Here is a 21,086-nt window from a genome sequence, read left to right on the forward strand (position 1 = left end):
GTATAAAATTTGAACCTTAACTTGCTGTAGTTTAGAGTGTCATGCATGGCGAAGGAGAATAGCATAAAACATTTGCATAGCACCTATGGTCCTACCACTAAATATTTGTGACTGAAACTTAACAGATATGTTTGGGAAGTTAGATTAATGGTAAGGTTATATTAAAATAAATATAATCTGGCACTCCAATACTTATGATGATGAGGATTTCAGTTGACCCTATCAACAAAACAGCTCATAAAATTAATGTGCAAATGATAGACACTGTACCTTTAAAGTAGTTAGTTCTCAAGGAGAGCCAGCATGATACAGAATGTGATAAGAGTGACCCTCTGATATACAGGTACTATTCATTTTTGCCAGCTAAGAGGACTAGAACAATGTGAAATAAAGTGTCTTGCTCAAGAACACGATGTACAGCTAGGAATAGAGCACATGGCCTTATAATCATGAACCAAATACCTTAACCACTAAGCCACACATCTTGACCAGAAAAAAGAAAAACAAAATAAGAAACCTGTCTAACGCACATTCAGATAGCAGCTGACGATACATCACGCACCTCCCAGCTACTGCATCAAGGGTGAAATATTCCCAGGATAGTCTTATGCAATAAGTATAGCTCAAAGCAAACATCTTAAAAGGAAATTCTGGGGTTGTCTTATATACCCTGTCTGCTTATACACCGATGTGTATGGTATTTACTGATATTTTAAATGGCTATTCCTGATATTTACAATAAATTTCTACTGCAGGTTACAAATAATTCTGATTACCGATATGGTGCAATGTGATTATCTACTGATCAGCTCTACTAAAAAAAGAGAAAGCTAATTAATTAAATAACACTTTGTAACACAATTTTTGTCCTTTCAGAGTAATTATTATTTTCTATTTGCTAACCCCCTAGAAAGTATGAAAAATGGCTAATATTTCCCTCAAACTTTGCTTTTATTGCATTTATTCAAACCCTAAAGAATCCCTCTCAATACATGGCTATGAAGCTCCCCCACTACTCCTGCTCATGACTGGAGATACACATATTGTCAGCCACTATGCTCAAATGGTCAAGGATAAGCAACTAACGAGCAAATCTCTGGTAACGAGCAGAATATTTGCTATAACGATATTTCTGCTTCAGCAACTCAGAACTGAATCTGTGAGATGTAATAGAAAATAGGTCAATTTCAAAACATTGATGCCCAGGACACAAAAGCAAAGTCTGAATGTCATTTCCTGTGATTTCTTGATAAAAGCAAATAGGAAATAACACTTAATGACCAAAAACAAAAAAAAAAATTTGTTACGCAGTGTAATTTAAAATTTCTTTCCAGCCATATTGTTTCTTAGTCCTGCTTAAAAGTTCATTCAAATTTTTTTTTTTAAATCAGAAATATTTCTCCTTTTTAAGTATTTTCCTAGAATCTAACAGGCTAGCACTTACTTTTTCATATGTGACTTTGTCGCTGTGCCATTTCATAATAGTTTCCAATGCGGCACATAGAAATCGTCCATAGCGGTGTGCTTCATTTTCTGTGCAGCTAGTTACAGTGTATGTGATGTCACAGAAAATCTGGCAATACAAACAAAACATTAGGTACATTAATAAGTATACAACAAAATGTAAGATACATTAATAAGATATGCTAATACTCGTCATTAGCCACATTAATAAGTATACAAGAAAATGTAAGAGTAAAGCAACTTTGACAATAACAGTAAAAGGTCCCTGAAGTTTTGAAATTCTTCAAAATATGGTAACTGATTATTAAAAAGTTACTAATTTATTACATACTGGTAAATTATAGGTGCAGGTGTGGCTGTGTGGTTAAGAAATCTGCATTGCAACCAAATAGTTGGGTTAGCAACAGGAAGAGTATGTGGTTGTAATAAACTCTATCCAACACCTCCAAGTACAGGAAAATGGACAATAAAATGATGGTGGTAGTGGTGGTGGTAAAATAAAATTCATTAATTATAACTTTTACAATGATTTCTCAGTAACTACTAGTAACTGAAAAGGCAAGTAAAGAATTTAAAACATATTTTTATGTAGAATCACAATTCAAAATTCGTGAAGGGATATTTTGGGTCATCCCATAAATAATGCAGTTTTTTTCAATTGTATGAACTAAAAGTTGGAGGGGGACAGGATAAACTATTTGCATCAACTTGCTATAAAAGCAGGTAGTAATTTTACCTTCTAATTCTTAGTGCATGTTTTGAAGAGTGTAGTTCGATTTTAACAGATATATTTTCAAAGCTATGATGGAAGTAGGGAGCATATTCGGTATATTTTGCTTTATGAGTTCAATAAAAGCAACAATGCAATGAAAAGTGCAAGGAATATTAATGCAGTATATGGGGATCAGGCAATAAGCGTAAGCCAGTGTCAACAGTAGTTCCAGAAATACTGAACCAGAAACTACAGCCTAGAAGAGCCTTTTCCTGGAAGATCTGTAGGGCTTGACAAGATCATCCTGCAAACCCTGGAACAAAATCCCATCGTAACTGTTGAGGAATTAGCAGAGAAGCTTGGATTTAGTCGTTTGACCATTCATCGACAACTGCATGCCATCAAAAAAGTCAGCAAATAGAGTCAATGGTTCCTCTCAAGCTTTTCAAGTCTAATCGCGTGCAAAGTGGATGCGTGCTCTTCTTTGCTGTCATGTCTCATGAATGAACCTTTTTTTTTTTGGACTGAATAGTGACTAGTGAAAAGAAATGGGTTCTCTACAAAAATGTCAAGCGCAGAAGACATTGGGTAGGGAAAGGAGAAACACCAGCACCCCAGGCTAAAGAAGGTCTTCATCCACGTAAGGTGTCGTTATCTGTTTGGTGGGATATGAAAGGTTTAGTCCACTTTGAACTTTTAAACCCAAACCAAACGATAACAAAGGAGATCTGCTGTGAGCAGATTGTGTGGCTTAAGTCAGCGCTAGAAGGAAAATGACCATCATTAGTTTCAAGATGAAAGGTATTCTTCTATCAGGATAATGCTTGGCCACACACAGCAAAGATGACATTCCAAAGGCTGGTGCAGTTTGTATGGGAAACGATGCCTCACTCACCATATTCGCAGGACATTGCTCCATCTAATTATCATTTATTCTGCAGTCTTCAAAATCATTTGGACAGAAAAAATATGCTGGCATAGGTCAGACGATAGCAATATTTGAAGTCAGCGCATATTCAAGAGTGCAGCTCATCTAGACAGGCCAAAGAACTGCATCTTATGGCTTGGTTTCTATGGCAGGACACCCTTCCCAACCCCAGCCAGCTCCCACAATGTATATAGGTGGATACATGGCTATGTAGTTAAGCAGTTCACTTCTGAAACATATATCGTTTCAGGTTTAGTCTTGCTGCATAACATGTCTTTTGCAATAACCCTAGGCTGACCAATACCTTGTGAAGGAATCTGGTGAATGGAAACTGAAAGAAGCCCATGGTGTACATGTGAGAATGTTTACAATCTTCACAGAGTTACAGTTACAAGTGGTGACATCACTGTTTGTAGTTGGGCTGCAACTGGTTACATTTGTTGACATTTTCTATCAACAAATCACCCATTAGCTCTGCACTTTCAGATTCCCCTGGAACAAAAATATTCCTTACTTGACAAACAAGGGTTAGCAACAGGAAGAGCATCTAACTAAAAATATTGCTGCAAAAATCTTTCTAAATCATGCGTGCATGAAAAAAAAACAGATGTTAAATAAAATGAACAAACTAAGTGTTTTCTCACGGCATCAGCATAAGGGAGGTGTTATATCTTCAACAAGACTAAAGGGGTCAGTACATCTCTCTAAATTATATAAAATTGTGGGGAAGATGGTAGTAGTGGAGTTTGCTGTGACACCCTGCCACTATCATCTTTTCTTTCCAGCTAATCCCACCCACCCTTATATAGTGCAGAGTAGCCATGTATCTTCACTTTAGCAACTCAGTTATGCTTGTCCCTCTATCATACATAAGGTTTCTCAACACCGGTATAAAGCCACCTCCACCCCCATAATACTCTGCCCAAGAGGCTGAGGTGGGAGTCTCCTTTTCTTGTTCTTTTTCTGTCTTGCAAATTACTTAGCAACCTTACAAATGTTAGTTGTATGAAAACAAAAGTACCCAACACACACCGTAAAGTGGTTGCCAATATGAAGGGCATCAAGCTGTAGAAACCATGCCAAAGCAGACATTGGAGCAATGATGCATCCCTATAGATCACCAGATCCTGTCAAACTGTCCAACCCATGCCAGCACGGAAAACATATGTTAACTGATAATGAAGGTGAGAAAAGGCAACAAATTATTTTTAAGACAATCAGTGAATAGGTGACATTTTAGAAATATTAGAGGCAATATATTTTGTGTTTGAAACTGTAAGTGAAACAAGAGGAAAGAGAAAGGTACTCACTCTGTCACAGCATATCAAAGTTGAGAAATTTGGAGTCTTTTGTTCGTGTAGAATATAGATAAATTTGGCACAGTAAAGAGCATCACTGGCTGTAAGGCAGCAACGAGGGAATATACAAAGTTGAAGGAATTGGGTAATCATCTCATTCTTGGTAGATCCTTGAAAACATAGTAAATTTGAAGTCAGTGGAAGATCAACTTAAAAGGCTTCAAAGAATCAAACAATGCTTGCAATGAAACTGATTGGAGTGAAATGATGCAAGGAATGATGTAAATGATTTAAGAGTCAATCCATGAAAATGTTAACACACAGAAAAGGAAGAAGTTAAGAAACTACACCAGTAAAAATGGAAATGTCAGTTTTGAAAAAAAAAAATTGTAGACTGAGACGAAAGATTTTTATCAATATTAATAATAAAAATCTTTGCAAAGGAATTTAACTATGATGTTTTGATAGTTGGAATTGTTCTGAAAGATAATTTTTTGTGTTAGGGAAAGTTGTTTAGTCCCAGGTGAACCCTGATCAAAGTCATTCCAGTTGTGACCATTCCACTGATTTAAAAAGTATCTAGGACTATTATCTAAAGTGTCCTTCCAAGTAATTTTAAAGATGGATGTGAGGGAAATTTGATAATTATTTCTAGCAGGTAAGTGACCAAATAGAGCAGGGGAAGGGAACTTTTTTTTCTGTTTAACATCAAGAATGAAGTGCAAATGCATAACCTCCAGGGATGCATCTGTGTCAAGAAAAGCAACAAATCTTTAATTTAGAAAATTCAAAAATACACAACTTATATTAAATTACTGTTTAGGTTTTAAGAATTACACATTTTTTTTTCTATAAGAGCTTTTAGGAACTTCATTAGCAAGCAGTTTTCATTTTTGAATGTTGCTAATATTTTACCCAGAAACAAGTGTCTATCCCACACTTGACATAGAGGATTCCTCACTGACCAGTATTAGAGACTGTATTCCTTATAACAATGATACTTACTACACAAGAACCAAGAGTCCTTATCATGTTTCAACCGAGCCATAACTCTCTGCACATGATCTGATTGCTTCTTTTCTTCATCCATGAGTTTTTCAATCAATGAAGTACACCTTTCTTTATCTTTTTTCTTTTTACTTTGTGGCTAAAAAAAAAAAAAAAAAAAAAAAAAAGACAATAAATCAAATAACCAAAATATGACTTCATTTATTTTTAAAAATGCATAATTTTTTTTTTTTTCCCAGTTTGGTTTCTTAGCCTTTACATTTCACCTGAATGATAGATCAATAAAAAAACCTTTATTGTGTATACAGGGTCATGGTTATGAAGAGAGATGAAGGTTCTTAGAATTTGCAACACCAACTTCAGGGAACTTCAGGAAAACTGCACACCACTTGATCCTGTGCAACTCAGGTAAACATGCAAGACAATTAGGCTTCACACTCATCAGGAAATGAGATTGACAGATCTTAGTCAATACTAAATCACTGAAGAATATATTGCTCACCACAGGCCAGTGATTGGTGAAATAAGAAGAAAAAGACAAGCTCAAATTCACAAGACAATCTACAGAAGAAATTTATGGAAGCTGAAAAATTCCTTGGCCATATGTAGATTCAAAAGAAGCACTAACTATGGGTATGTCAAACAGGAGGAGGAAGAGACAGAAAGTTATAAGAGAGGGAATTATTGCATATATCTATCAGACAACCTGCTGTGGGCCACAGATGGAAAGTGACATGGTAGCAGAATGGTACAGCAGATAGAGCCACAAAAGGTAAGAAACAAGCCTGGAAAGAATGGTGATGGGGGGAAAAAGCAAAGAATAATATCAGGCAGTCAGAAGAGAAGCAAGACGCAAGAGGTTTGTCAAGACTCTGTAATGTGACATGTTCCAGATTGCAAAGCTGTGTGTCAGTATGATAAAGGGCATCACAAATGAAGTTTGTGTATGTAATGGCAACAGTGCATTCACCATAACCAGTAGCAGAAACTCCTACAACTACAAGTGTTTTTCTGAATGAGAAGAATGCCCAGGAGATAGGAAGGTATTAACCACAGTAGACTTAACAGAGGAACTAGCTACTGAATTCATAGCTTAATAGCTGAAAGAGCCACTGGGGATATGAAGACAAAGAAAGCAGTCAGACCATCAGAAATAGTCATTGAGAAGCTAAAAATATCCTGTGAAATAAGACATAAGCCAGTCATTCACATAGCCAATTATATAAAACAGTCATTCCCAATGACTAGAGTAATGATAGTATCATCAACTGCTACTAGAGTAAAAGAGATGCTCATGAAAGAAGAAACTACAGAAACATCAAACTGATGGTCTTAATTAAGAAAGTAATAGAAGAGAGATAACTCAATTATTTCGAAAGAATTAACTTAGATTAGATACAGTTCAGGAGGTTTTCGGCTAGGACACAATAACACTGATGCCATCTTGTTCATGGGACAACTTATAGAAGATTTTAACAAAGAGTAAGCTAGAGCTGGAGGAGGATTTTGGTTGAATGCCACACACTGTAGTCTGGTGGTTGCTAAGGAAAATGTATAGATGAATGAAATGTGAGAACTGTGTTAGTCATTCATGTACAACAATATCATCAACAACATGAGTCAACTACAAGTTCAGTAAGTAGTTTGGTGTTCATCAGAATATAATTCTCAATGGCCTCTCCTCCCCTGAATTAGTCAAAGAATTAGGGAAGTCCAAATGTGAAAGTGTGGCGGTGCGTGGCTGAGTGGTTAGGGTGTCAGCACCATGATTGTAAGATTGTGGTTTCAATTCCTGGACCGGACGACGCGTTGTGTTCTTGAGCAAAACACTTCATTTCACGTTGCTCCAGTCCACTCAGCTGGCAAAAATGAGTAACGCTGTGATGGACTGGCGTCCTGTCCAGCTGGGGAACACATATGCCATTGAAACCGGGAAACTGGGCCCATGAGCCTGGCTAGGCTTTAAAAGGGCGTATTTATTTATTATTTAAATGTGAAAGTAAAGCCAAGAATCAAGAGATGTAAAAGAGGAACCTGACAAAAGATTTAGTTGGCAGGAAAGGAGACAGGACACTACTAGTGCCATCTGAAAATGTAGAAAAGGAGTGAGAAGGAACTGCATAAAATATAACCAATGTAAACTGGTGCACAAGAAGTGAACATGGGACCACAGGCAGGTTGAGAGTGAAGGAAGATTTTGTACATAACTGATGCACAGGAATAGTTAACAGTAAGAGCAGCCATGAAATAAATATTTCCAAATACCTGGAATTAGTTGATAGCTTTGATTAAACAATTCTGTATTTCTGAGACAAGGAATTTATATTATGTACACTATTTACAAAAGTCGGACGAGTGTCCTTGTCATAATCGTTGCTTTCATTGTTTTGGCTGGAAGAAGGCTGGAGTGCACAACAGCCGAAATGTAGTGAAAGCAGCAATCAAGATGAAGACACCAGTCTGACTAACGTAAATAGCTTCCATTATGTAGATGACCAGTGAAGGAAAGTGTTCTAAAAGCAATGAAACATGTGTAAGAAGACACATTTCATTGCTTTTGAGACTATTACCTCTGTTGGTAAGAAGGGTAATTCAATATTTAAGTGATGGGGAGAGTATATGACAAGTGTATAAAGTAAAATGTTGCAGGAGAACAAAGAAATGAACTCTGAATACAGAGGATGTGCTAAGACTACATGTTCTGTTGGATGTATAATGTTATGCGCATGAATGATGGGACACAAATATGTTCCTGCAATTTGAAGAGAGGTGCTAAATGCTTTCTGCCCATCTTTGATAAATGCACTTCAATATCATATACATGTTCTTGAATCTGATAATAATTAATAAATGGAAATCCACATACCAAGTCATTTTCATCAATGGCCACAATTTGTGCTCTTAATTGCTGGATCTGTTTCTCATAAGCTGTACATGGAACATGGAGATCATACATACAAAGGGCCCAGAAAGTAAAATAGAATGGTGTACTGAAAAGAAAAGAATTTCAGTTAGAACAATGGATATTTTATTTAGTACAATCAAATGGTCACCATTAAGTAACTAAAAAGAAAACATTAAATAAAAATAAAGTAAGCACTATGTGAGGTGTAGTAGTACAGCATGTCAAAAAACAAAATGTATTTTATCTTTTCTTTCTTTCATTCATTGGACTGTGGCCAAGCTGGGGCACCACTTTGAAGGGTTTAATCAAACATATCGATGCCAGTACTTATCTTTTAAGCCAGGTATTTATTCTATTGGTCTCTTCACAGAACTACTAAGTTACAGGAATGTAAACAAACCAATACTGATTGTCAAGTGGTAGTGGAGGATCAATTCTACTCACAAGGCTTTGGTTGGCCCAGAGCTATACAAGAGGACATTTGCCTCACAACGGGACTGAACCCAAGACCACATGGTTGAAAAGCAAGCTTCTCAACCATACAGCCTGTGTGTTAAATTTTTGCAATTACTTTGATTATTCAGAGAGAGAGAGAGTAAGCATTACATAAACATATTACAAATAGTGAGCAGTAGAAATTGCTTCAATAACTTGAAGAAAACAGCTATCCTTTCAACAATAACTACATGAAGGCAAATACAGAAATGTAACACTCTCTTATAAATCTTAGTAAAACATTCCAAAATACAGTATCTATTTTGGGATCATATAAAAATTATGTGGTGGTGGTGGTGGTGGTGGTGGTGGTGGTGGTGGTGATGATGGTGGTGATGATGATGATGATGATGATGATGATGATGATGATGATGATGATGATGATGATGATGATGATGAGGAGGAGGAGGAGGAGGAGGAGGAGGAGGAGGGGGACTGCTGCTGCCACTGCCTCCTTCTCCTGTACATCATTATCATCATCATCATTTTAATCAACTTACCTCAGATCATCCCAAACCTTAGCCGGATACAATGGACGAATCAACTCTATCACAGGTTCCATAACAAGGGAACTTGCTTCAACATATTTCTGAGTCTGTAAATAAAAAAAAAAAAAATTTTTTTTTTAAAGTTATTTCAGTTACTTTTGAACAAAATACCAATAAGCATTTTTATTTTATGCAGTGGATACATTATCAAATTCACATTGTTTTGGTACATTCTTTAGAGCAACAGTTTTACTGTTGGATGCTAATCACTATTGTGAGAGAAGCTTAATAACAGTGGGAGCATTACAAACATCAACATCATATATTTACCACTATTGTAGAAGGGGGTTGTTAAACGTACATATAATCAGCATTATTGATTACAACATCAGTGTAAAGTGATTGGTAACAACATATGTAACAAGTATTATAAATATCAACATCAAAAATTGATTTTACGACTATTTACAAGGCAATGTGTTATTTGAAGTAACTTAGCTATTTCTAAGAGGTTGATTCCAATTAATACATTGCAGTTCTTTGATAGAAATTATCTTTGAAGATACAAAAATTCAGCTCATAAACATTTTAAATATATATATATATATATATATACATCTTTTATCTTTTACTTGTTTTAGTCATTAGACTTGTGGCCATGCTTGGGCACCGCCTTGACAAATTTGTAGTTGAATGTATCAAGCCCTGCACTTATTTTTTTAAAGCTTGGTGCTTATTCTATCAGACTCTTTTGCCAAACCATCAAGTTACGGGGACATAAACACACAAGCACAGTTGTTAAGCAGTAGTGGGAAGGGCACACACAAACAAAGACACACACACACCAAATCCACTCAAGGCTTTGGTCAGCCCAAGGTTACAGCATAAGACACTTGCCCAAGGTGCCATGCAGTGGGACTCAACCTGGAACCATGTGGTTGGGAAGCAAGCGTCTTACCACAAAGCCATGCCTGACACACATACATACATGTTATGCATATACATAATTAGGGCAACATGGTGTTGACAATATACATTCCAACTGTTTGACAGGCAACAGAACACTACTGCTCTGTCACATGATCTGTTCAAATATTAAACGTATGTTCTGCATATCAAAAGATGAAGTAATAAACACCTACTTTTTGTTGACTGGAGAACTGTTTACTAGACTTTTCTGCTTTCTTCAACTCTTCAAATTTAGTCTAAAAAGAAAAGAAATATGTGTTTTTTAACAAAATAATTTAATTTGTAATACAAATTTGATTGCTGGTTTATCCATTTCAATTCAATCTATCTGTGTATTTGTAATTTCTGGCTCTATTCAATAGCTTGAAAGAAGGACACCATAAATAAAAAGATTACAAGACAACAAAGTCTTCCACAGTGCTCCTATAAACCAGCAGTTGTGAAACACTAAAAATTATACATAAATATCTAATCATTAAATAGATTTCAGTCACCAACTATTTATTGTGTGTATCCTGTTATTATACATTTACAGAAGGGTCCACCACATCCCTGCCTGTTGGTAAGAGGTGACCAGAAGGGTTGGTAACAGGAAGGGCATCTGAACATAAGACATTGCCTCACAAAAAAACAGACAAGCTGTACCAGTATGGAAAGGTGATCATGAAACACTGATGAATGTTGATCTAAAAGAGAAACCAAATATAATTGTCACTGTCGCCATCATCATATAAGAATTTTGTCATTAGAAGTATTTAGATCATGCTTCATTGTATTATATTCAATTAACTTTCAGTCCTTTTCTAATGATCCACCTCAGTCAAACTGATCCACTTTAGCTCTATAGAAATCTACTGTAGTTGATGACATACAAGACACACTTCTTTTTTTTTCAGTCAACCTACTCCAATTAGTGAAACTATGAGGTTCCTCCATGTATTGCAGCCTTGCATTGCACTCATCAAGACACTGCCAAGTAGTCCAATGTCTTCCTCAATGATTTTCTTGGGGATCAGGTTCAGGGTACTATAACAGAACACTTGCAGCAGCAGCTTCAGTGTCTCATTACATGTCAAGCAAGAGCTAGGCAACACTTTCTTAAGACAGTTGAAATATTTGGCAGATGCCCATATAAGATCTTGTTAATTGTGTGCAACTGCTATGAGATATTAAGGGCATTTTTAAAAAAACCCTCTCCTCAGCATAAAAAACCACCCTGGGTCCTATATGCGAAACTGAATCTCCCATAAGGCACTAAGATCGGGTTTTTTGTTGTTGTTGTTGTTGTTGTTGTTTTTTTTCCTGAATATGTGCTGCTGAAATTGGAGTGCATTTAAAATGCTCGTGCATCTTTTATGCCATCAAATACAGTACTTTACTGAAACATTTAATAAAACTGAAAGATAAAGAGCTGTCAGTAATCAGTAATTATAACAGACCTGGGCCAATGGCATATAGACTAAATTGATTTCATTAAGCAAGGAGATATTATCAGATGAATTGACTGTAGGCAGAGAAATTCTATAACAGAACTGTTAAACCAAATCAGAAAGGAATTGCAAAAATAGATATGATATGGTTATGATGGATACTTACATTGACTCTATATGAATATAATGGTCGACATAAAAAGAATGCAGCATCTTGAGGGACGTGATAAACACCAATTAATTCATTGATTGGTGGTAGACGCTTGATAAATTCTTCTGTACTTAGTTGCATTGATAAAAAGCTTCCAAACTGGACCAAAGTATCTTGGCACTGCATCAAAAAAAAATTGTCATACAAAATTAATGTTTATCAATTTCAAAACATATTCAGACTAGAGAGGAGAATCTGCACTTAGCTTAACAATATTTTTTTAAACATTAGAATCCTCACAAGGTAGTCATATTTAAAACTGATGTTTCTATAGGCTTTACCATGTTTCTTATATGGCTGAATTTTGCTGAACACTTTTGTTACCATATTTCTATTGACTTTGATTCTATTAACTTTGAAAATAATGGAGAATTTAGTGAAATAATTCTATCAATGTTTAGCACATAAATTAACATGAAATTTTGATGGAAAGTTTAAATTTCGATTACTTTAAAACAACAAGAGTTGGTATCATAGAACCAGTGGTGATCTCAGGCACTTTGATATAAATAGGGTTAATCTTAACTTGAAAACAAACATCTCTTACAAGAGCTACAAGTTAATTCTAAATACTAGTGATTGGTTCTCAACAGCTATTAAATGAAATGGTGAAAATATGAAGGTAATACATCAAAACAGGATGTGTAGAGGTGCAGGCATGGTTGTGTAAGATGCTTGCTTTCCAGCCACATGGTTTCAGGTTCAGTTCCACTGTGTGACACTTTGGGCCAAGAGTCTTCTGCTATAGCCTCAGGCCAACCAAAGCCTTGAGAGTAGAAAGAAACTGAAAAAAAGCCTGTGTGTTTACATCCCCGGAACTTAGCAGTTTGGCAAAAGACCGATAGAATAAGTAATGGGCTTTAAAAAAAAAGTAAATACTAAGGTTAATTCATTTGACTAAATATTCTTCACGGTGGTATCCCAGCCATAGTCTAATGACTAAAAGTAAAAGATAAAAGATGTTAAAATACCTGATCATATAATTTCCCAGTCAATTTTAAATGACGTTCGTTGCCTTCTTTATATATTACACCATCTCTTTGTTGGGCCATAAGTAAGCAAAGGGATAATGCAAGGTCGTGTTCTAGCAGGGCATCTTTTAATCGGGTTGAAGATTTCTTAGTATTCCGAACTTGAGCAAAATAGCCACCCTGTCAAATAAAAATTGTATGAAACTCAGTAAATACAGAAACAGGAAATTCTTTTATGAATCATAGTTTTAAAGAAATCCCCAACATCCTAAAGATTTTTCACTGTATCTTTTAATAAAATAAAGCAATAAATTAATACTCCTAACTTTAGATCTATGACATTAGCTCTGTGACATTACCTCTTGACGAAGTAGCTCTCCTCCGGACATAGCTTCAAGTTGGTCATCAGTGATTTCTTCAGATATTTCAATGCCAGCCATTTTCTGAACAATTTCTCGCAACAACAAGAGATCAAAACTATAAGGATATAAAAATACACATTTTAAAATAAAATGGTTAATGTATGAGAATTTAAATAATGTGATCTCAATCATTAGTTTAATAATAACAAGCTATAATTATGATCAAATAAATTAACTGAATAATAAGCAGCTAGCTGTTTCAAAAAAAATATCATCATTTAACGTCCACCTTCCATACTGGCATGGGTTGGATGGTTTGACAGGAACTGCATCAGACTCTATTGTGCGCTTTGGTATAGTTTCTACAGCTGGATGGCCTTCCTAGTGCCAACCATTTTCATTGCCATATTTCTGTTGAAATACACTGCTTTTGTTTTAAATAATTTTGGAAATTATAAGGTATTTAGTATGTAAATTAATATGAAATTTTAATGAAAGGCTTTAATTTAGATCACCTTAAAAGAGGAAGTTTGTATCATTGAACCAGTCTCAGGTAAGTTGGTACCAAAAAGGTTAATAGACCAAACAAGCAATGGATCAACAATAATCCCCCCAGTTGCCACTTTCCACTAACTCTCACTTTTAATCCAATAAATTAATCGCAGTTTTCATCATTCACCACAGATCTGTCTATTGTTTTGTATGCACCTATCTTTCTCTCCATTCTTTTTCATCTTGTGCTAACCAATCAATTAAAGGTAAGTTTTTTCACTTAAAAAAAAAAAAAAAAGAAAGCTTGATATTTATAGTAGGCTATTCATTCATTTCACTTATTCAGCCCGACATAGCCATTTTATTTCACTTTAGATTAATATCAAATTTTCAAAGAACAGTTTTAACCCTTTCACTGCAGAAAGCAGTTTTATATACCAATCTATTGTTTGCAATGGAATGTCATGTTTGAAACTTTTTTTCTGTTGAGATATGTCAAGTTTATTGAAGCAACAAGACTTGCAGAAAATACCAATTCTATTTTCTGATAGATATTTAACATCGTTACTGGAATAACCAGAAATTTATTTCACAGCTAAAGGAGTTAAGGATGTGAATAATAGTTACATTAACCAGTACATTACTATTATATAACTAGTACATTAACTATCATATAACATCCTACAGTCTAAACATTATTGTAAAAAATCTTTTCTGATAACTATAATAGAATATATTTCAAGATATTAGATTCTTGCTCAGAATTACCTTTTGCCAGCTTTGAGCTGATTGGCCACATATTGCATGAGACCTGCCAATTCTACAGGATATTTCCTACAAACGGAGCCAGCAAAGCTAGCCAAACCTGGAAAAGATAAAAGAGGACTTAACAACACCGAAAAGGAATCAAACAAAGTACTAAAATATTTACAAATTAGTCTTGTGAGCAGTTTGAACAGGAATTAGAATAAGCAACATATAGGATTAGGGAGTAAAATTATCTTCTAATGGTTAGATTAAATACACAATCTCATGAAATGTAAGCAAGAGTACCATCTGATTGAAATTTAACCCTTTAGCATTCGGATTACTGTCAAATGTAACATTTATTTATTCAATATTGTTTTGAATTAATTAATCATTCATTATCTTGTAGATTTTAGATTCCAGTGATGTGAATGTTTATTTTAAGAATGACATTGTGAAGTAGGTATGAGAGACCAGATCTGGCCAGTTTGAACATAAAACAAGTAGAATATTTAGGCCTGATAAGGCCAGCTTAAATGCTAAAGGCATTGTGAGAAGTTCTGATCTTTGTATAATAATTTATCAACATTCTCATTAATATGACTTTTTTTAAAATCAAAATTCACAAAAGAACAAAAAACAAATTTTTCTGAAAGATACATTTTTTTTCAAACTTCATCAGAATTTTTTAATATTTTGAATTATCAATCATCATCATCATCATCATCATCGTTTAACGTCCGCTTTCCATGCTAGCATGGGTTGGACGATTTGACTGAGGACTGGTGAAACCGGATGGCAACACCAGGCTCCAGTCTGATTTGGCAGAGTTTCTACAGCTGGATGCCCTTCCTAACGCCAACCACTCAGAGAGTGTAGTGGGTGCTTTTACGTGTCACCCGCACGAAAACGGCCACGCTCGAAATGGTGTCTTTTATGTGCCACCCGCACAAGCCAGTCCAGGGGCACTGGCAACGATCTCGCTCGAAAATCCTACAGGAGCCAGTCAGGCGGTACTGGCAACGGCCACGCTCAAAATGGTGCATCTCATGTGCCACCCGCACAAGAACCAGTCCAGGGGCACTGGCAACGATCTTACTTGGCTTGCCGGGTCTTCTCACGCACAGCCCATTTCCAAAATCTCAATTGTAACATCTAAGAATTTAATAAAAATGTAAAGTTATATCATATCAACTTTTAGACTGTAGGTGACCCTATATACCAGAGTTAAATGTGAAGTTATAATGTTCATGCTTTCCCAGATACATATGAATTGTAAATGAAATGTAATGCCTTCAACTGAGAATTGAACCAGAAATGGATTCAGGTCTGAGGACGTTAACTTCTTGCTCAAATGGTAAACTGTCACATGATGTAAATTATATAAATAATGAGATTTTAATATAATTTAATAATTACAATGAAAATGTAATAATTATGATAGAGAAAACAAAATTTACTTTGTAACCAAAGAGAAATATTTGTATCATCATGCTTGAGTCTTTCACGGTCTGGATTGGCAACAGCTTCAACAACAGAATCTTATGAGAGTTAAGGTTAACAGTGAATAAAAGACAACTCTTTCTGAATGAAAATAATTTACATTAAAAAAAAACAGCAAACCTTATTAAAATCATTTAGTGAAATGTAAAGGAGTATTAATATAATTAATATAGTTCAATCTACCATATTTTCTGGCATACAAGTTAACTATGTAGTGTAAATATTCAAGCATTGTCACTATCTTTCCAAATCCTGCTGCATTTCACAGACTTCTTGGTCCACCAAAGTTGTTTTGATGTACTATATGTTCACCTACTCTTTTTGGCTGTAAAAATTTGACTTGTATGCTGGAAAAAAATGGCAATTATCACTTTCTTTTCATTTGACACAAGAAAGATTATTTCGAGAAATATAGCCGACTGAATCAAGCGCGATATCTAAGAGAAATAAAAGACTAAGTAGACCACTTTGGAATTACCATAAAAACAAATGTAATTTAAGTACTTTTTTCGCAAAAACAGAAATAAACTTTAAGGGGTGCGTAAAGTACATGAGTAAATTGTTTCCAGAATTTTTTTAGAAATTTTTTTTTTTTGTTGGAAAATGATGTACAAATGTAAACATTTGTACAGGAAGTTGACTCATTCAATGTCAGAATAGGTTTTTACAGAAAAAATATAATGAAGTGACTTTTACTTATGCTGGACGGTATAATGCTTACTTTTTCTGTATAAATTTACTAAAACCATTAAATGGTTAACTACTTTTTGAAGTTTGACATTCATGCTGGTAATCACGGTCCGGGCCATATTTTACATTGCTTGGAGCTTCTACCTATCGCAATGGCACGAAGCAATTTCCTTAAATAGATCAGTTTTTCTCTGCTTGAAGAAGTCTAGCTTATGTTTGCCTCCAGGAAGCTATTGCTCACTTTCTCTGCGTTAGGACAATGAAATTCATGCTTTTTTTAACAATTTTTATCCTGAAAATCACATGTGCAAATTACACAGGTGCACAAATTACATGAGCTTTTACGGTATGTGTTTGGTAGGAATGGGAGAAATTTTGTAAATTTGAATATATAATTTCTTTCAGAGTAGCACAACACTGAACACAAAGTTTGAAATAGCAATCTCTGAAATTCAGCATCTTAATTATACTTCACTCAAGCTTCTTCTCATCTATACTTTACTCTTCACAAAATATCCTTTATCTTAACACTTCTCAGTGGTTTTTGTGAAAAGAATACTAGGATCCAGTGAGATGTGTCTTTTAAATAAAATTTGTTTAATAAAACGAATGTTATAACATCCCCCCAACACAATTTTTCTTTATTCTTTTCTTTAATAGTTTCAACTTGAGAGCTGCAGCCATGCATATATATATTCTTTCTTTAAAACAATTTTTTGCTTCATTTAACCTTATTTAAATTAGACTGGCATGAGTTGCCTGTAGGAGTGAATTGTACAAGTTTTTGTAAAAATGTATAAGAGTTCCATGACAAAATAAATTTGGGAACCACTGACCTATGTGACTACAATGCAAGACTATGATTAAAGAAGTTTATCATAAAACTGAACCTTTGTATTACATATTTTAGGCATTCACAATCAACTGACACTTATTTTTTCTTAAGTGGCAAGGATCGGCTGGCTTTGTTACAGTCCTTTCTCATCTAATACACATAATAAAAGAGAAAGTGCCAACCTCTGCTGTTGAGTATGACATGATATTTTTCTGAATACATACACTTACAAAAAAATGTATATAAATGAATATGTTAATGAGGTTAAAAGTTATCTTCAAATATTGAAAAAGGCAAGGATACAAGCTAGGACATCATAAGACAATGATGTTAAGTATTTCAATGAATCCACAACTGGCACAATAAAGTTGTCATATTTCTGAATTTGTGAAAGTACCTGGACAAAAATAGACAATAAAGAATATGCAAAGAATGGAATGTATTTAAGAGGATATGGTTTTTTATTTTTATCAACTTACTAATAGAAGAATCATTTCAAGATTAAAAGTTATTTACCACAAATATGAAGCTTTAGATATAAAAATTAAACTGTATAGTTTCCAGTGAGAAAACCTTGACATAAGAAACTGAAAAAAAATAAGGGTTACCTATATTCAATTTCCATCTACCTTAATATTTTGCTATGATTTAATAACCAGTTTCAAACAATATCTGTTTGTCCCTGCTGGCATGGGTTAAGCCATGTGTGACAAACAGTATACTATCAATTACTCCAGACTTTCATAGCCATTCTGAAACCTTCCTTGTACCAATAGAACAAGGTATGATTTTCACCCAGTTCTCCTTGTCCATTCATATTACAGTCATCTTACATACATTAAGTGGAGGCGCAATGGCCCAGTGGTTAGGGCAGGGGACTCGCGGTCATAGGATCGCAGTTTCGATTCCCAGACCGGGCGTTGTGAGTATTTATTGAGGCTCCAGCAGGGGATGGTGGTGAACCCTGCTGTACTCTTTCACCACAACTTTCTCTCACTCTTACTTCCTGTTTCTGTTGTGCCTGTGATTCAAAGGGTCAGCCTTGTCACACTGTGTCACGCTGAATATCCCCGAGAACTACGCTAAGGGTACACGTGTCTGTGGAGTGCTCAGCCACTTGCATGTTAATTTCACGAGCAGGCTGTTCCGTTGATCGGATCAACTGGAACCCTCGACGTCGTAAGCGACGGAGTGCCAACAACATACATTAAAGGCATCAGACTTTAATGACCAGCTGTTTTCTGGGAGGTCAGCATTACCCATTCAATGGCTCATGCTCATGTCCTTTTTTCCTCACTCTCCATAGCCCTTCTACATTCAATACCCATGTCTTCACACTATACAGCATCACAATGCTTATACATGTTCCATATAATCTCTCTTGTGTCTAGAGGTAGTAACACAGAAACCCTTTGTTAGAAACAGAGGCAAAGTTTCCTTACACTTCCTCCACTTCTTCCCAACTCTAGAGACCCAGGTATTAATTAGATCTCCTGGCTAACAGAAACTATTACTTCTCAGTTTACACTGGCAGTTTGAATTCTCTTATTTTGATGTGAACTTCGGTCTTTGCCATGTTGACATTTAGAATTTTTGATGCTAGACCAGACATGGGCTACCTTTTTTGAAAAGCAAGCCACATGAAAGCTCATCATCAGGTAGGCTACACTACTAAGAAAATTCAAGGTTATTTTAATAAACATTATAACCCTTGTGAAGTTTACCCATGGCTGCTCTGGATCATGGTTCCAGGTTTGGAACACTTGTTGTAACCCTTCAATAGATTCTGTTTCACCAACATACAAATCTTCCCAACAAGGACCAGTTAACATCAATGCTCAATTATTCAGTTACCAGAGTTGGTTCAGTCTCTTAGAAAGATACACAACTATGAGCTGCTTACTCAGATATATAATGCTTAACCTGCCAGGCAGAATCAGTCATTAGATTTGGCTGTCAAATAACTTATGAGATTGTTCTATGTCATAGTATTACATTAGTTTAGCACAAAATTCAAACTGAACTGAAAATTTACAGAAAAGAAATATATAATTGTGCAGAGAGATACTCAAAGTTACAATATGAGGTACACTATGTCATCAGATTATGCAGTATTTGCTGTTAGAACTGAGCTACTATCGGCAGATGGCCTATAACTCCAGAAAGTTTGCTGTCGACCCAGAAAGGATGAAAGTCAAAGTTGACCTTGGCAGAATTTGAACTCAGAACATAGTAGCAGATGAAATACCACAAAGCATTTCGCCCAGTGGACTAACAATTCTGCCAGCTAGCCGCCTTCATAATAATAATAATAATAATAATAATAATAATAATAATAATCTTTTCTACTATAGGCATAAAGCCTGAAATTTTGGGGGAGGAGGGTAGTCAATTACATTGACCCTAGTGTGTAACTGGTACTTATTTCATCAACCTCTAAAGAATGAAAGACAAAGTCAACCTCAGTGGAATTTGAATTCAGAACATAAATGCAGCATTTTGTCTGGATTGCTAATGATTCTGCCAGCTCACCGCCTTACAGTACTTTCCTAATAACCGTAATAACAGCAACAAAAAAGAGACCAAAGTACTTACATATTCAAAAAGAACACCAGGGTTACTGTGGCTGAGTTTACCCAATTGTCTTCCAGAAGGTTTTACATTTTCTTTTGAAAGTCGCCTATAAATAAAGAACGAAAAAATAAGTGAAAAAGAAATTAAGCTCTTAACATCATCATCATCATTTAACATCCACTATTCCATGTTTGGATGGAACTTGTTGAGACAGATTTTCTACAGCAAGATGCATTCCTGTTACCAACCCTCACTTGTTTCCAAGTAAGTTTCTCCCTATGGCCAGACATGTTTCCACAGATGATTGGAAACAAAGCAACCCTTTGCATAACAGTAACATTCATTTACAATTATCACATGACATCATGGTAAGGAGACAACACAAACACACATTTATACAATGTAGAGGCACATGGCTTAGTGGTTAGGGTGTTGGACTCATGATCATAAGATTGCGATTTTGATTCCTGGACCAGGTGATGCATTGTATTCCTGAGAAAAACTACTTCATTTCATGTTGCTCCAATCCACTTGGCTGTCAAAAGTGAGTAATCCTGCAACAGACCAGTGTCCCATCCAGGTGGGGAATATATACACACCAAAGAAACTGGGAAACCAGCCCTTTGAATCTATATGACTAAAGAAGGATGTTTATCCTTTATACATATCTTATCTTATACAATGGGCTACAGGATGAAATTTGTTAGAGAAGACTTTTAATAGGGTGTGAGAACATCAAGTGCTTAATATCAGTAACAAATTGTTCCAGCTGCACTACTGTCACAGCAATTGTTGACAACAAGTATCAATAAAGGTAAAAACTCCAATCAAACTGTTGCATTGCAAAACAGTCCCAACCTCATCATTTAACGTCTGCTTTCCATGCTGGCATGGGTTGGATGGTTTGATATGGAGCTGGCTAGCATGGAGCTGTCCAGACACCAGTGTGAAATATGGTTGTGATGCAACAATGCAACAATTACTGCGAGAAGGTAACATATATT

General features: G+C 35.4%; 1 protein-coding gene across 1 annotated transcript in view; it reads right to left on the reverse strand.

Annotated features, from left to right (window-relative positions):
• LOC106878851 (THO complex subunit 2) overlaps positions 1-21,086 on the reverse strand; it is a 199,221-nt gene that overhangs the window by 130,421 nt on the left and 47,714 nt on the right. The window contains exons 14-26 of the mRNA XM_052972430.2: positions 20,104-20,188; positions 17,812-17,905; positions 15,941-16,021; positions 14,502-14,598; positions 13,239-13,356; positions 12,880-13,059; positions 11,864-12,028; positions 10,441-10,503; positions 9,311-9,405; positions 8,277-8,400; positions 5,408-5,549; positions 4,415-4,572; positions 1,445-1,573 (exon numbers count right to left, since the gene is read on the reverse strand). Of these exons, the coding sequence (XP_052828390.1) occupies positions 1,445-1,573; positions 4,415-4,572; positions 5,408-5,549; positions 8,277-8,400; positions 9,311-9,405; positions 10,441-10,503; positions 11,864-12,028; positions 12,880-13,059; positions 13,239-13,356; positions 14,502-14,598; positions 15,941-16,021; positions 17,812-17,905; positions 20,104-20,188 (1,531 nt within the window). The remainder of the gene's footprint in view (positions 1-1,444; positions 1,574-4,414; positions 4,573-5,407; positions 5,550-8,276; positions 8,401-9,310; positions 9,406-10,440; positions 10,504-11,863; positions 12,029-12,879; positions 13,060-13,238; positions 13,357-14,501; positions 14,599-15,940; positions 16,022-17,811; positions 17,906-20,103; positions 20,189-21,086) is intronic.

This window comes from Octopus bimaculoides, chromosome 13, assembly GCF_046866305.1.
Source record: "Octopus bimaculoides isolate indiv1 chromosome 13, ASM4686630v1, whole genome shotgun sequence".
Lineage (NCBI taxonomy): Eukaryota > Metazoa > Mollusca > Cephalopoda > Octopoda > Octopodidae > Octopus > Octopus bimaculoides.